At 41.6% G+C, this 16,735-nt stretch overlaps 1 protein-coding gene across 1 annotated transcript; it reads right to left on the reverse strand.

Annotated features, from left to right (window-relative positions):
* Positions 1-2,133: 2,133 nt before the first annotated feature.
* On the reverse strand, positions 2,134-14,691 carry DHRS7 (dehydrogenase/reductase 7). Its single transcript, XM_014864640.3, has 7 exons — positions 14,322-14,691; positions 11,340-11,492; positions 9,605-9,711; positions 8,901-9,140; positions 6,502-6,624; positions 5,300-5,515; positions 2,134-2,360 (listed from the first exon to the last, which is right to left on the reverse strand). Exons 1-7 carry the CDS (start codon positions 14,452-14,454, stop codon positions 2,316-2,318), a joined length of 1,017 nt encoding a protein of 338 aa, XP_014720126.1. The 5' UTR covers positions 14,455-14,691; the 3' UTR covers positions 2,134-2,315.
* Between the last annotated feature and the right edge of the window lie 2,044 nt (positions 14,692-16,735).

Below are 16,735 nucleotides of genomic sequence, written 5' to 3' on the forward strand. Positions count from 1 at the left end.
TAGTGGAGCAGACTAACCCTAAAGCCATAGCTTCCACCAATAACTCTTCTCCTGATTCACCAGCTATCACATTGTGCAAAACCATCTATGCCTCAGTTTCAGCATTGGTAGGATGAACACACCATTTCCTTCCTACTTCAAAGAGCCACTCAAGATAATGATTAGGAAATGAGATGTCAGTGCAAAATAAACACTTTTTAAAAACTCATTATGTGAACATTTGGTTTCACAGCTCCTATCTTTGAGAAAGTGAACTTTGACAAAAAGCCTTTCCATCTCGGGCTGCTGACAAAAGAGCCTAAGGAAGAGAGAGGGTTTATACACCGATAAAGCATGTATTAGTTTCATGCCATAGAAAAACACCATACACATGAATTTTTAAAGATCACTTTAGGGGCTGGCCCCGTGGCTGAGTAGTTAAGTTCACGTGCTCCACTTCGGTGGCCCAGGGTTTCACCGGTTCGGATCCTGGGTACAGACATGGCGCCGCTCCTCAGGCCATGCTGTGCAGGCGTCCCACATGCCAGAACTGGAAGGACCCACAACTAGAATGTTCAGCTATGTACTGGGGGGGTTGGGGAGGAAAAAGCAGGAAAAAAAAAATTTTTAATCATTTTAATTTATTTATGCCTCTTCTGCCCTTCATTGGCTGGAGTAATTGAGCAAACTAAACTCATTTTTCCTTCATCCTCATACCATGCTAATTTCAGTCTCTGTGAGTTTTTATTCATGACATTCTGGAGGCAAAGGATGCCTGGCTTACATACTATCAACAAACCCTAAACATTGGCAAGCACGATGCCAAGCACTGGAGAATCAGTGATGAGTGAAACAAAACTGACCTGGACTCCAATCTCCTGAAGTCTCTCTCAGTCTCAATCCCACCCTTTCAAGCCTCAGTGCAAGTCACTCCTCCACGAAAGGCTTCCACACTATTCTATCTGCAAATCTCTCCCTTTTCTGAACTCCTGTTTGCACTTCGAGTCTGTGTCATGCCACATGACATACATGTTATTTTGTAGCATTCTAGAATCGTTCCAACAATTTGTCTTGTTTTTGCCCTGGGTGCAGTGTTCAGTTAATCATAATTCCCATTTTTATCACTGATCGTGTAAGAGCCCTCTCGTTTATTACATTTTATCCCCATACTACACCCCCATTCCCCTCCCCATCCTAAGCAACCATTCTAAGATGTCCACTGGGTATCTTTTCATTGCACGTCTTCTTGCCAAGTGAGCACTACCTTCTCTGCACATAAAGTGTTTGTAAACAGAATTGTGTTCTAGTTCATCACTCACTTTCTTCACTTATCATTGTGCTCCTAGGATATATGTATGCCTTTATCCCACTGCTTTTACTTGCTGTACCCCATGGTGTACCTCCAGCACATATCACCTTTCCCCTTTCCCAAGGAGGGTGGCCTCCACCCTCCCCACCAACCTTTCTACAGTTATTTTATGAATGTTACCTTGGCTATAGCTAAACTTTGAACTGCTTATAAATAAGAACCATGTTTTTCCTCTCCTATTACACCCTATCTTTATAGTAGATAGTCAAGGAATATTTTGTTTTTCTGTTGTGGCCTATGCATGTTTTCTAATGTAAGGTCCTAAAGATTAAAGTAACATTAATTATAATAACTAGAGTAAGGAGTTGTCAATGGAGTCTTCCTGAGCTGAGGTTAATCCTGGCTGTACCCTTTCCTAGCTCTATGACCTTGGGAAAAATAACACCTATTTGCTTTGGGCAACTCTTTCTTCATCGATAAAGGCGGGTAATACCACCTACTTTAGTGGGTTGTTTTGAGGAAGAAATGAATTAACAAATACAAAGCACCTCAGCACAACAAATGGCATATAATAGGTGTTTAATAAATTATGGCTGCTATGAGTCCTACCTACTGCTTCAAATTACTGTCATTTGTACTTGTCAACTCTTCTAAGAGTGTAAGCAACCTTATAGGCAAGACCATTTCAGATACTTTTTATATCTGTTCCTTACTCAACATTCTGCTTCATGAATTTCCATACGTTTATGTTAAATGGATTACTGTCATTCTTTGATTAGCATTCTGCTAACCTAGATTTTAAGCATATATGCTAGAGTATGTTAAAATGCTCCTTTATCCCAGAATGTAGTATGTATTACTATCTTTATTGCAAGATTCATAGCAATTTTTTATTTATTACACATTGAAAGGAAAGTTGTATCTATTAAGAAGTAAAATCACAAGTTATTCTTCAGTGCATAAGAAGATTGCTGTTTTCATGTTTTCCATTTCTGCCTCCAGTGGCTTGAAAAATGCAAGTACTCCCTCAGTCATGTTTTGCCTTCCAGGTTTTAAAATAGGCATCTGCATCCTATAAGAGAGTAACAGTAGCATGAGTCAGTCTTTCCTTGTATTTACCCCAATTTTTGAAAATTAATTCCTTCTATTTTGAAGAGCTATAATACTATGATTCACTGTTAAGAATCCTTATATGGGCAAATGGCTAAATTAGAAAAACACACAGCCAGAATTCTAGATCTACACAAAAATATCTCTAATGGGCTTAGCATCACTATCTCCTCTATTGTTAGTTAGCATCCACTCATGTCATCTCATAAATGTTGAAATCTCTATTACTACTCTTCTGGATCAGCATATCATACCTACACTGACTTGCTCTAATAAATACAAAGAATAGGTCAGAGTATTTAGAATTGAAATATTTGACAGATAACTCTAAAGTGATTTGTGAACTTTTAGTATATTGCTTAAAGAGTAAAACAAGGCAACTTGATAATCCCTAAAATGTGAGAGTTCATTTGGGAAGATATGCATTTACCACTTCCAAGAATTTGTACTAGTAAGACAAAAACAAATTATAACACAAAATTCAATGCAGCTATTGTTCTTGATCCGTAAAAATAATAAAGATTCATCAAAACAAAGTACCAAACATGCTGTTCCTAGCCTAAAGGATAAAAACAAATTCAAGTATCATCAATAAGTACATTTAGTTTGAGATAAACTGTATTGGCATTCTCTTAACTTAGACGCTTATAAACAAATTTCAATAAGGAGCTAGATATATACAATAAAAAATAACGGTGGGGAGGAAAGAAGCAGGGAGGAGAGAATTGAGTGAAAAAAGGAAGGAACAATTTTTTAAAGTTTCTACGGTTTTGTGTAAAGAATGAGGTATTCTATCTCAGAAATGGTATTGGGAAAAGAAAGGATGCCCAGTTTATCATAAAAAAGTAATAAAGCAATAAGGCCACATAATAAACAATATATTAAAGATGGTGGTAGCAAAGAGGAAGGCCATCATTTTTAGAAAAAGCTAGACGTAATCAAATACTAGATTTTACTGAGTATTGTTTATATTTTACAGTTATATTCTGTAAAGAAAACAAAACCTTCCTATGGGCATTCCTGAAAGGACAACTGCTACAGTAGGACTGAAACTCTAGCCCCTGGTCCTTCTTTCCCCTCTGAGACAATTATTTCTATAATGCATTCTCTCTCTGCCATATTATTTAACTCTTCAATATTTACTATCAGCTGAATATCCTGCTACCATCAAAACAAAAGCATTAACAACTAATGCTTAATAAGCATAACACCCCAATGTGTGTTTTAAGAGCTTTCCATAAATTAACTCATTTAATCCCCAAAACAATCCTATGACCATTTTGTAGATGGGGAGATTGACTTATATAAGTAACTTGTCTGCGGTCATGGGACGAGTATGGGGTAGAGCTGGGATTTCAACCCAGGTAGCCTGGCACCAGGCTCTGTCCTCTTAACCAGGATACTATGTCACCTCTCTAGTAAGGTGGCCTTTCCCTCTCAACTTGTAGCCATCACTGGGTACAATACCACTATATCAGCTGTCCTTCAAATTTAAAACACAGATGTAATCTTTGATGAAGCTCTACCTTTAGAATTTCCCACATCAACAAATCCCAGCATAACCAAAACACTCGCAAATGATTTGGCCCAAAGCAAACTGGTGCACATTACAAGCTGGTAGAAAATGAATAGCCCCTTTCATGATTTTTCAAGCTCTAGACATGTCAGTGCATCATGGAAGTTTCATAACCTTTAAGTGTCTTTAAGCATTTTGTTTGCTTTTTTCACTAATTCATTTTCATTGACCTGCAAAAAGTGGGAACAAATTAAATGTCTAATAATTTGTGGGCTGCTTAAGTAGTAGTAGGTTATGTAATGAGACATATGGTATGATCCCATTTTATAATTCTCCCTATATGTCAATCCCTACTAACTTATTTCTAACAGAAGGTAGTAATCATTGAAAGAAATCCTTTAACAATAAAACCATCCACAGAAATAACCTTTCTTTGTATATCATATTTATAATTTTTGGCTTTACTCATTACATCTCCTGTGCTGTTTATATATTAAATTCTTTCAGTGGCCACAATTTTCTCAGAAATAGTTCATAATATTCCTCACTTTTCTGTAAGAACAAGTGCTGAATGGGGCCAGCTCTGTGGCCGAGTGGTTAAAGTTCCACTCACTCCACTTTTGTGGCCTGGGGTTCACGGGTTCGGATCCCAGCGGGACCTACTCCACTCGTCAGCCATACCGTAGAGGCATCCCACATACAAAACAGAGGAAGGTTGGCATGGATGTTAACTCAGGGTAAATCTTCCTCAAGCACACACAAAAAAATAGAAAGACTAGCAACGGATGTTAGTTCAGGGTGAATCTTCCTCACCAAAAAAATAAATAAATAAGTGCTGAAAGATGAGTGATCAGCATATTTCTTAGACATGGACATAGGCACATCTCAGATGTGCAGAGTGCTTCTGGAACAAGGTCAAAGGAAATGGAACTACACAGTGAAAGTGAACTTGTTTTGACAGCGTGGTAAGTACTGTGACAGAGGTAAGCACGGGCTGAGATGCACCCAGTCCTGGGGAGAAATGGGAGAGAGGCCAGGTGTCAACCCAAGGAGGTGACACGGAGCTGAGACTTGTAGGATGAGTGGGAGTTTGTGGGGAGAAACAGTGGATAAAGAGCATTTTGGCACATACACTGGTCAAACAGTAAGCGCAGAAGAAAAAATGGCAATCTTTGATTTTTATCTTACAGAAAAGTTCTTTCTCTAAGACGAGTAGTAACTTATAGTAAACCAACAGATATGCATGGGGGATAGAATACTTTTAGATCTTTTGTATTTATATCATGAGGTTAGTGGAGAGTTAGTAAAAAAAAGTTTTTAAGCACTAGAAATTGTCATACTTTCCTCCAAGATCGGTATGCGTTAAATGTATAAATTGTTCTTACCACACCACTCTTAAAGTTCTCGATCCTTTTCTTGCCTACTTTGTTGGTTATCCACCAGGCCCACGTTGGCATGTACTGCCACAGATAGGTCATCGACAAAAAAGGCTGATCTGCGATCCAGACTTCCTTCAAATCATTGGCCATGCTGACTAACATCAGCCGCACACAACGACTGGTTGCCATCTTATAGGACTGGTCGCCACCACTGCCCACGGCCTAACGAAATTTTTAAAAATTAAGTGAATGCTGAGTATTTATCCAAGATATTTCACAGAACTGTTAAGCTAGAAAAGACGCAGAAGTCATCTAGTTGAGTGACTCCTTTAATGTGACCTCATGCCCCTTAGGAGTCCCCGTAGATACTAATAGGTATAGTAGTATAGTACACTGGGTGTCTATAAGCTAACTTATAATACTGCAAAAAGCCTAACAAAAATCATACACTTACCAAATAAGACTGTGCAGGCTAACTAAAAGATGAAGGTTCTTTGTTTTTGATCAGCATTGCATCATTTTAATGTACTTAATGATAATTATATATCACTTTAATAATAAAAATTTTTAAACAAATTATTAACACATAGATTTAGCAAATGAAATTCTATAAAACATGGAGTCTATGGGGACAAAATGGATGAAGAAGATAAAAGTGGTTCCTCAGTAATGAACAAATCTGCTATGACTAATCTATTTAACCCACTACCACTCTATAAATAAATAAACCAAGACCCAGAGAGGCAGTAACTCCTCTGTGCTCACACAGATCATTAGTAGTAACTAGGTCTACATTCCAACTCCCTTGATTCCTATAATAGAGTGCTTATTCTATGTACCTTAGAGCCTCTCCAGAAAATGTGAAAATATAAAAAAATTCAGCCACACAGAACGTTTCAATGTTGTTGTAATTTGTGAATTGCTAGAAACTGGGTTTTTAAAATACTGGTAGCCCACATAATTGCTTATAAGCATATAAGCAAGGTAAAAGTAATCCTCTAAGCATATAGTAGCAATTTCTCTAGCCTCTATTAAAACTGGATGCCAAAGCAGGATCAGCTAACCCTTACAATTTTCCTAATGCCATGAGTTAAGTTTTGTAAACAATTCATAAGCAGTTCTAACGTGAAAACCCTGAGGCACAGTGATACAACACCAATATATGACTACTAAAGCATTCACCTTATTCCCCAACTAGAAAGCTTTACCTTTGTGACTTCTTCAGTTAGGGCATTGTGCACAATATTTGACTGCACAGGTCCTGGGCAAATGTTAGAAATTATTATACCTGGGTATGTGGCAAGTTCAGTTCGGAGGCCATTAAAAAAACCCTAACAGGAAAAAAAAAAAAAAAAAAGACAAAGTAAATACAGACACACATCTCATGTTTACTATTAGCATGAAATTACTTTTCTTCAACTGTTTATGAAGGATAATAGCAGCACATTAATCAAATATGTTCTGAAATGCCTGCGTACAGGACAGGAAATATAATTGTAGAAGCCTATTAGGCATTTTTAACTGTAAGACTGAAAACAATCTAGAACAGGCATTCTCAGCTCTTTCTGGGTATGGATGGTTCACCCCCTTTGGCAGTGGCAGTTCATGTCATCAATGGTTTTTATGGAAGGCAAGCCCCAGACAGGTAAAAAACTACCCCTGGAGATCCCGATACACCCTCCTCACACTAGTCCCCACGTCCCCACTCCAAAAGGGGTGCGTGTTTTCCAATGAGAATCACTAAGGTTGGGTTTCTTTTTATCCCTCAATGTGGTCTAAAGTGCCGAGGTTGGGGCAAGGTGGAGCAAAAGGGGATTAGTACTTAGCAGAAACTATCAGAGGAATAATTCAACTTTTTCAATTTCTATTATTATTTTAACAATTAGTTTCAGCAAACATTTATCTTTTTTGGGTAGTAAGAGTACATGGCTAGTTAAAAATGTAGTATGATTGCTTACTCAATGACTTTTATAAAAAAAAAAAGTCTAGACCTCCAGACTTAAAGATACTGGCCATTTCCAAACAAAATAGGGAGTAAACATCTACTTCTCTTCATCTCTTTTCCTAAATTAGGAAATGTTCCAAGACTACATTGTTATAAGGTGAGTTAACTATTGAAAAGCCTAAATAGCTAACACAGGGCATGTTCATTTATGATCCAACAACATTACACAATTACCAGTCCTTAATGCTGACCCCTATCAAACACAGGGCATATGAGGGTTCATGCTGTCAGAGCCTAACACAGTGCCTGACTCAGATGGACAGGAAGAAAGGCCTCATAAATGAATGAACTCCCATACCCTAACATTCTGCCCCTCTATAGCAAGAGGAGAGAGGACACCATGAAAGCCAATACATCAGACAGTAAAACCTCTACTTGTTTGAAATCGCCTGTAGTACGGTGTGTGAACTTTTCAATGAGAGACAAAGTTCACTCTATAGCTTGCTGGGAATCAGGAAGGAAATGTGCTCTTCAAAAAGAGCCTCTGGATCTCAGTGTTCAGCTACTGGTACAACTAATTAGTCTCAACCTGCCGCACTGTATCAGAGGATTGAATCAAGTAATAAAACAGTAGGTCTTGGAGGGCAGGCCAGACAACTCATGTTGTGTTTGATCGAAAGCATCCTACATGTCTTATAAGATACTTGGTGCCAAACAGATTGGGTGGCTGCCTTCCCTCACCTGCCTGCCTGAGACTTGCCCAACTGCTCTGCAGGAAGTGACTGATAATGCCATTACCAAATACAAGGCAACTATCAGTGTAGCATGCTGTTTCATCACTCTCTGCAACTGTCTGCTCTTCACAGCAGAAAGAGGATGGATGGGCCTAAGGAATCATTTTCATGAAACTGTGAGGACCATTCAGCTATTACAGTTCATCATTCCAATACTGAAACATTCTACTTAAACTGACCTTCAATTGCATTAATTATAAATTATGTGTCTCCTTTGGCCTTATGATTTAATTTATTCCATGTAATAATTTAGTAACATTTCTTCACATCTACTCTTAAGTCAACATTAAAAATTCATTCATTTTTAATATTCACATCTTATAAGTCATGCAACCCAAATCAAGCTTTTCTCCTAGATTCTGCCTTGACTTGATTTTCTTCTTCCAATGAAACCAAGGTAAACAGAGTCAAGGCTAGAAGCCCAGGGCTAATCAGCCAGGGGGCAGGAAAAAGAAGTCACAGAAATAGGAAAGAAAACTACATCCTGAAGTGTGTGTAAAAGAAACGAGGAGTAGACCTCAAATTCGCCATGATGATGTGGTAGAAATGAGGTTAAAGTGAAGGGTGACATGCTGACTAGACTGTACACTTCCTGAGGGCAGGAACCATGTTTTATCATCTTATATCCCCAGGATCAGCTGCAGAGCACAGCACAGTGTGGGTGCTCAATACATGTTTGCCAAATTAGGCAGCAGCACATGAGGCTCAAGTCTTTTTTAGCATCTTCCGGGATGTCCTCCACCAAAGGTCTCCTTGGGTCTCTCTTTCTGTCTTCCAGTTCCAATGACCTGTTGCAATGATGGCCATATATATCCTCCATATACACATTTATGTCAGTTCTATCAGAGCCGAGTTTGAGCAGCCTTACCCGAAGAGCATGTTTGCTGGCACAATATCCACTAGAAAGAGGTGCAGCTATGATACCCAGGACGCTATTCACAGTAACAATCTTTCCTTGCTTCCTCTCGATCATGTGAGGCAGGACACACTTTGTCAAGGACACCGTCCCTAAGTAGTTAAGCTCTATTAGTTCCTTGTAGACATCCAGGCTGGCGTCCACAACCAGAGAACGCTGGGATCTTCCACCATTGTTGACCAGAATGTCGATCTAGTTAAATAAAACCAGAAGAGGGCACTTTAGAATGACCAGAAGAGGGACTGATGCAATTCCTAGGGACGGTTGGTAAATTATTAATTTGAGGAATCAATGGAACAAAATGGTGTATTTCCAGAAGTCAGCAATAAAAAGATAAAATAAAAACCAGAATTCACATATGGAATTAAATTCCCATCTTAAGTGGCTTTTTATGGAAAGTAACGTGTCATAAAAACAAAAGGCGCAGTGAATTTGTAGCTTCATTTGTTCTACATGGAGGCATTAGTCCTTGCTGGGTATGAAAAGTACTAATTACATAAAGCCAAAGACTCAGAGATTAAGAGGCCCAACTCATGGGCCTTGATCTCAGTGCATAGACCCATTTGCCTAAAGCCCTTTTAACGATAGCACCACAGATGGAAATCTCTTTTGCAGCTATGTTAAAGCAAGACTTAGCAATTCAAAATGCTACTTACTTTACCAAACTCCTGGAGAACTGCTTTGGTAGCCATTTCATGGGAACTCCTGTCAGTTAGGTCAAGGGGCAAAACAAGTATATCTTTTTCTTTTAAGTTGCCATTCTCTAAGGAAAGACACTTAAAAATTAGTGTGGAAGTTGTGCAATAGTTCAATCAAGCTCCTTGCTACTTTCATTAAGTTTAACACCCACCCTAAAACCAGAGTTGGCAACACACTGAGAGGCCACTGTGGAAGTTTCTCTCAGTGACCAAGAGGAAGACTGGCGGTGATGTGGCAACATCTTATTGGACAAAAAGCTGGCTGGTACGCAGGAAGTAGAGTGGCTCTCTTCACTTGTTTATAAACAATCTAACATTGGAACAGACTCTAGAAGAAATCACGATTATATTACAAGCTAAAAAAAAGCAAAAATTTTAGAGCAATGTCTTTAGAAGTAGAGAGGTACATTTGTTTTATGATCGGTTCACAAAGTTTAGGTGCTCTTTTACACACATTGAAAACCATTTCCGTTTAAAATCAGTAAGAAGCTCAGAGTTCTCCAGTCATATGACACATAGAAGCTTCCTTCCAGAGGCTAAGGATTGCAGGAGGCAAACACGGAAAAGGACACAATCCTGAAATTCCAAACCCAGAAATATACTGGGCTATAATGACCCTTTTTATTTCTGTTCATGAAAAGAACAATTGAAACTAATTTTCTTAGACTCTAACCTTGAAATACAACAAGTAATGCCAATAAGAAAAACAAGCAAGTAGAGAAAATATAAGAGGTATAAAGCCTTCATGGGCAAAGGAGTAAATTTTGAAACATTAACTGTTTTAAAAGAAACACAAAAGTTTGCACCAATGATCTGGCAGAGAAAAGGAAAACGATCAGCCTCCCTGGGCCTGAGAAGTGCTGACATGGTTCATCGTGGCCCAGGCAGGACTTGCAAGTTTCAACAGAGGAGGAGCAGCTACCAGAGGAAGCCACCCAGCGCAAAAGCACAAGAGGTCTTTGAAAGCACTGTCCTGAAAGAGGCCTCAGGGCTTTGGCAACTAACTCTCATTTCTGGGTGGTTAGTTCCACCAGCAAAGTGAAGAAAGACTTTTAAAGAATGATAGGTAGATGACCAAAAAAGTGGTCTGCTGAAAAAGTCAAAATTATCTCAGTTTAGATACTGTGTCCATGAAAAATAATAACTTCATTACATGAAGCTGCTTTCAGTGTGCATGGAACTACACCAAAACCCAAACAAAAAATTAACATTGTTGCTCTTTATATGAATATGAAAGATATTATCTCAAGTTGCATTTTTTAAACTTAATTCCATTTCTGTCCTTTCATCCCTTATAACAAAAATCTTATACCATCCCCATATGACTTTAATATCTGACATTTTAGCAATGAATAAGGATCCTTCCTAATTAAATTTCTATGGTTACATACATGTATGTCATACGTAAGAACCAAACTGTTCTTTCTCTAAGACAAAAATATACGACATTCATTTGGCCACTAAAAATCCATCAGCATTTGAGAGAACTGGTGGTCACTCCCTAATGTGAAGAGTCGGTGCAAAAAAAAAAAGTAGAAAGGTGGCAGAAAGAGGAAAGGGCAGCTAATTAAGAGAAGAGAAAAGGCAGAGGAGCGGGTCAAAGCCCTTGGACAAGCGGAGCCAGGATGCACTGCCCAGTATACGCCCCTCCTCCAGGAAGCACGCCGCTACTGCAGGTGTACTCAGTACTCACCCAGGCACCTTCTCTTCACCCGCTCCAGCTCGTGCACTCTCCTAGCAGACAGCACAAGAGAAACTCCCAGCTTAGACAGCTGGTAAGCCAGCTCCTCACCAATCCCGCCTGACGCTCCAGTCACCCACACCACCATATCGGTCAGCTCCCATTCTATTGAGAAAGGAGGGGGCATCGATGGAAGAAAATAAGCTATGCATTACACTCATAAATCAAAGATTAGCCAAAACAACATAGTTTTAAACAATATCACTAAATATGAAGACCTAATGTGTGGAGCTTAAAAATGTAAATATCCTATGTTTACGGCCTTGGTTATGGTGATGGTCTCGCAGGTGTATACTTATCCTCTCAGTCATCAAGCTGTATACGTTAAATTATGATGGCGGAACAGTTTTTCATTGCTTCCTCTGCACTTAATCACATTACCTCATTAAAACTCTCACAAGAACCTTATGAAATAGGAATTATCTCAATTTTATAAAAGAGGAAACTGAGGTTTACAGAGATTAATTTACCCTATTAGACTGTAATCTCCCTGAAGGCTGGGAGCTTGTCTGCCTGTCCGTTGCTGGCCTCAGGGCCCGGCAGAGAGAGTGGAATATAGCAAAGACCCACAAATAGCTGTGAATAGACACCTAAGAAGCCTTCCTCTACTTTATATGTGGGACGCCTGCCACAGCATGGCTTGACAGTGGTGCGAGGTCCGCACCCAGGATCCAGACCAGGGAACCCTGGGCCCCCAAAGTGGAGTGCACGAACTCGACCACTACGCCGCCAGGCCCGCCACTTGTCTATTTTTCAAAGTGACAAAAATAATAAATCTATAGAAAAGACAAGGAGGATTTTTTTTTTAACCTTAATAGAGCCTGCCCATCTTTCCAGTCTAAGCTGTTTGGGGAACCTGAGTCGATCTCCATGTTCCGTTAACTTTTTTTCATTAGTGCCCCCATCTCCACACCCAGGAGTCTTTTTAGTCATTTTTTCCTGATAACTCCCCCATGAAATTTTAATTCCACAGATATACAGTATATCTGTTTATATATTCTACATCTATCTGTGTTTCATACATAAAAGGAGTTCTATAAAGTTTACTCCTCAATCAATGCAAGTTTAAGAGTGGCTAAGTCCAGGGGCCGGCCCCGTGGCCGAGTGGTTAAGTTCACGTGCTCTGCTTTGGCGGCCCAGGGTTTCACCAGTTCGGATCCCGGGCACAGACATGGCACTGCTCATCAGGCCACACTGAGGTGGCGTCCCACATGCCACAACCAGAAGGACCTACAACTAGAATATACAACTATGTACTGGGGGGCTTTGGGGAGAAGAAGAAAAATGTTAGCTCAGGTGCCAATCTTCAAAGGTAAAAAATGAGTGGCTAAATTTAAAAATTAAGTTAAAATTTAAAACTATTAACTGAACTTTATATCTACCTGCTGAATAACTTTTAAGGTAATGTATTTACTTAAATTGTAATGTATCAAATTACATGTGCAAATTAGCAAATTATATGGTACATAATAGCAATGTAATTAAATGTATTAAAAATCCTTCAAAACTCTTATTTTCCAGCAAAACTGAAAAAATTACATGAATTTCTTAAAAATATTTTTAGTCACTGTAACTTTCAACTTTTGCTTCATAAACTTTAACTAGCTGCTAGATATTGTCAATATTTTTTCTTTTCAGCTCTTGACATAATTAATGGGTTGAATAACTTTTATAGAATAATAAAATATAAACTTTTATGTTGATTCTCAAAGTCCAAGTTAACACAAAAGCACTAAGGATCAAACACAAAGCAGCCAACAGGCAGCTGCATTATATCTGCTGAGATGGAAGCAAATGATCAAGAGAAAGTGGGCCAATCACAGCCAGCCACTTACCAGAGTTTTGTAACACTGACCTCGCATGTGTATCGTTTGTTTTCCGAGAACTCAATTATGTCAGTGCTGCACATTTTACACACAAAGAACCCAACGAGAGAAATGAAACGCTCAGGAGTAAGATTTTGTCGGGTAGGGTTGGGCTTTGGAGGGACACAAAACACTGTACCATCTAAGGGTTTTGGGGTCCCCAAGAACCAATCTTCAGCCCTTGGAAGCGATCTCGCTCCCCTTCCCTCCCCAGCCCGGCTTTGACAGCACACTAGCTACCACTTCCAGGCAAACCTCTTCACATGATTTGGGTATTTTCATACAGGACACTCGGTCCAGGGAAACCCCACTTCCCCGCCGCCCCCGTGGAGCCAAGGGCTAGCTTTTGGTCAAATCACTGAGTTTCTCTGAACATTAGTTTCCCTATCTGGAAAATAAGATTAATAACTTTGTAAGAGTCACTGTAAAAGTTGGAGGTCACGTGTGTGTGCAAAGGGCCGAGCACGCTGCTCAGCACACAGAATGCGTCCAGTAAACCACCATCGCATATTAAGCGGGGCACAGATAAAAGGGGATGGGCGGGACGCCCCTTAGGATGCCAGTAATGGTCTGGCTCCAGGCCAAACGCCGATGCAGTTCTTTCCAGGGTTATACTTCTACCCCAATGACTAGGCAGGTGGGTAACTCTAGACTACCTCAAATTTTACATCAAAACTCCAGGAGTGAGAAGTGTAGGATAAACAAGTTCAGGAAGTAGAAAAACCGAGCTCCAGTCCCCAATAGGAGCCTCCCTTACAAACGCAGGGGGACACGCCCCGTTTCTCAAAGTAGCTGCCCCCGACGCGGCAGCGGACTCCCCGGTTAAGAACTGGAGCCCCGAGGGCGCCCGGGCGACCGCAGCGCTCTCCGACCGCGGCAAGCAGACAGGGGGGCGCCGGCCGGCACAGGAGACGACGGGCAGAAGCGCCTGCCCACCCCGCGGCCCCGAGGAGAGGCGCAGCCTCGCGCCCAGAAGCTCCACGCCACCGGCAGGGACGCGGAGGCGCGAAAGCTCGACCGCCCGGAGCCCGGCCTCCTGCTGCGGCGGGAGCGGCGGCTGCGTCCTCACCTGGGCGGCGCCCCTGCCACTCGGCCCACAGCAGGGTCAGGTCGCCGTCGGCCTGCAGGAAGCGCACCAGCTGCACCACGACCGCGAGCAGCACACACAACGCCAGCAGCCAGAGAAGCAACTCGCCGCTCATCGTGGCCGCGTCCGACTCCGCGCGATGAAGACGGCGAGTGTCCGGGCTTCGCGCCAGCGCCGGGGACAGCCCGGCCGCCGCCCCGCCCCGCCCCGCCCCGCCCCAGCCCGGGCAAAGGCCCGCCCAGCCTGGCAAAGAGTGCGCGCTTCGCCTGCTTGTGCGCCTGATAAAGCGTCGCGGTGGGAACAAAAGCCGTGGGTGACTTTTTCACTTGGCGCTACTCCTGTTGGTACAGTGGCCACAGGATTCGTAATGCCAGGAACGTTTATATAACAGTTGTTTTGAAGGCAAACAGTTTTCAAGGCTCTGGTGGTGTCAACAGGGAAAGCATAAATATTCCCACCTGTGAACGCGGCCCCTTCTCCTCCTCATCTGGCTTTTTAAACCAGATGAACTAAACAAAAGATCACGTTGCTTTCCGCCCAACCCCACCCCCACGGAATTAACCCAGTCTCTGAGTTGCATTGGCCCGTGTCAAGCGCGTTGCAGATGACCCTTGCCTCGTGGCTGGAGGAGAAAGCGCATCTTTGGCCAAAACGGTCCATGAGCAATAGCTCTAGGCTCTCGGATTGGGGGCCTGAGCCGACCCAGCTGGAGTCCAGTAGCTGTGCCCTCGGCAACCCCCAAAAATTATTTCCTTATTTGTCCACATAAAGAATACGTAGCGAGGTCTAAATGAGAAGATGTCTGGAGGGCGCAGAGACTCATACACAGTAATCATATTCAGTCTTTCTTTTGTAATTATTAGTATTAATCATTATTGTTTATTGTTTCCATCATGATTATCATTTCTGAGGCTCCAACCTGAAAGGCGGAGACTTTGTTTATAAACTTCTATATTCTGCACCTATGGAGTTCCCCTTGCAGGTGAAAACGATAAGGCTGTTTAAATTGTGATGAACCAGAAATTGTTGTGATATGGTTCTTGGAGGAGGATGTGTGCGAACTGAACTTTGATCTTTACTGTTTACCCAGTCACAACTTGCAATAATATTGCTCAAGAGTTGCCCTCATTAACTTGTCGCTTTTGCAGTTTGGGTTTTACTTCCCTTATGATAAATGACTTTTAGAATAAGGTGCTTACAAATACCACACTGGGTCTGGCTACAGTAAACGAACTGTTCAAGCGCTCCCCCTGAGTGGGATTCCCCTTCTATGAAACGGAAGGGTGAGTTAGACTCAGTGTTCCAAGCCAGGCCGTACTGTGCAAGGGGAAACTGGATCCTCCGCCCGAAATTCCAGCTGTGGGGAGGGGGAAAGGGGAGCAGAGCTGCAAATGGCAATTAGGGTACCTGGAGATGGGACAGCAGGCCTGGGGCTGGGAAAAGCTGGCCCAAAGATTTTTATGATGTCTCATCTGTCCAGCCCTGGAGATGAAGAAGTCTATGTGAGCTCTGAATGTCTGTCTCAAAAATGCATCTTCGTCTTTTAATCTGATTTGGTCCAGTATGAATGTCTCATTCATTCCAGTTTATGTACTTGGTGGAAACTTACGTAAATAAATTTGTATACATCCATTTATTAATTTACAAGCTATGATTTAAACCAGACCCCAGGGGCCGGCCCCAAGGCCGAGTGGTTAAGTTCGTGCACTCCACTTTGGGGGCCCAGGGTTTTGCCGGTTCAGATCCTGGGCGCGGACATGGCACCACTCATCAGGCCACACTTGAGGCGGCGTCCCACATGCCACAACCAGAGGAACTTATAACTAGAATATACGACTATGTACCTGGGAGGATTTGGGGAGAAGAAGAAGAAAAAAAGAACATTGGAAGCAGATGTTAGATCAGGTGCCAATCTTTAAAAACAAAAACAAAAACGTACCCCACACCCACAAAGTTAAAGTAAGAAACAAATTCACCAAAGTTTCTGAACGTACCTTGCAGAATAACAAGGGCATTGGCAGATAAGGAAAAAACTTGCTGATGACCTCCTTCGACCAAACATTGCACAGGCTCAATGAGGGACTGGAGTGACTGCTCAGTAAACTCTGGACATCATAAGCCAAAATTCCACCGCATGTAACACACGGACACACCCTCCCTAGAATTTACATGTGACTTATAAAGAAATATGAAAGACAGTCACATCTGCACAGATGTTCCACCACACACCCAGCTGTGTGAGCAGTGTGGGATAGGTTGCAGACAGACCAAAGAAAAGATCCAGAGTCAATGAACAAGACATAGGGAGGTCCAGTGGCAGCCGGCTGGACAGCAATGTGCACCCGCAACCGTGGGCGGGGAAGGAGTTTCTTATATAGGCAGAGGACACAAAGGCT

The sequence above is a fragment of the Equus asinus genome, chromosome 7 (genome assembly GCF_041296235.1).
Source record: "Equus asinus isolate D_3611 breed Donkey chromosome 7, EquAss-T2T_v2, whole genome shotgun sequence".
NCBI classification, from domain to species: domain Eukaryota; kingdom Metazoa; phylum Chordata; class Mammalia; order Perissodactyla; family Equidae; genus Equus; species Equus asinus.

What these genes read in the sequence shown, in the direction of transcription:
- DHRS7 (XM_014864640.3), bottom strand. Translation starts at nt 14,454, where the DNA reads ATGAGCGGCGAGTTGCTTCTCTGGCTGCTGGCGTTGTGTGTGCTGCTC. An exon ending in GGTGAAGAGAAGGTGCCTGG is followed by an intron (nt 9,712 to 11,339) that starts GTGAGTACTGAG and finishes GTCTTTCCTTAG; the next exon opens with AGAATGGCAACTTAAAAGAA. An exon ending in CCAGCAAACATGCTCTTCGG is followed by an intron (nt 6,625 to 8,900) that starts GTAAGGCTGCTC and finishes TTTTCCTGTTAG; the next exon opens with GGTTTTTTTAATGGCCTCCG.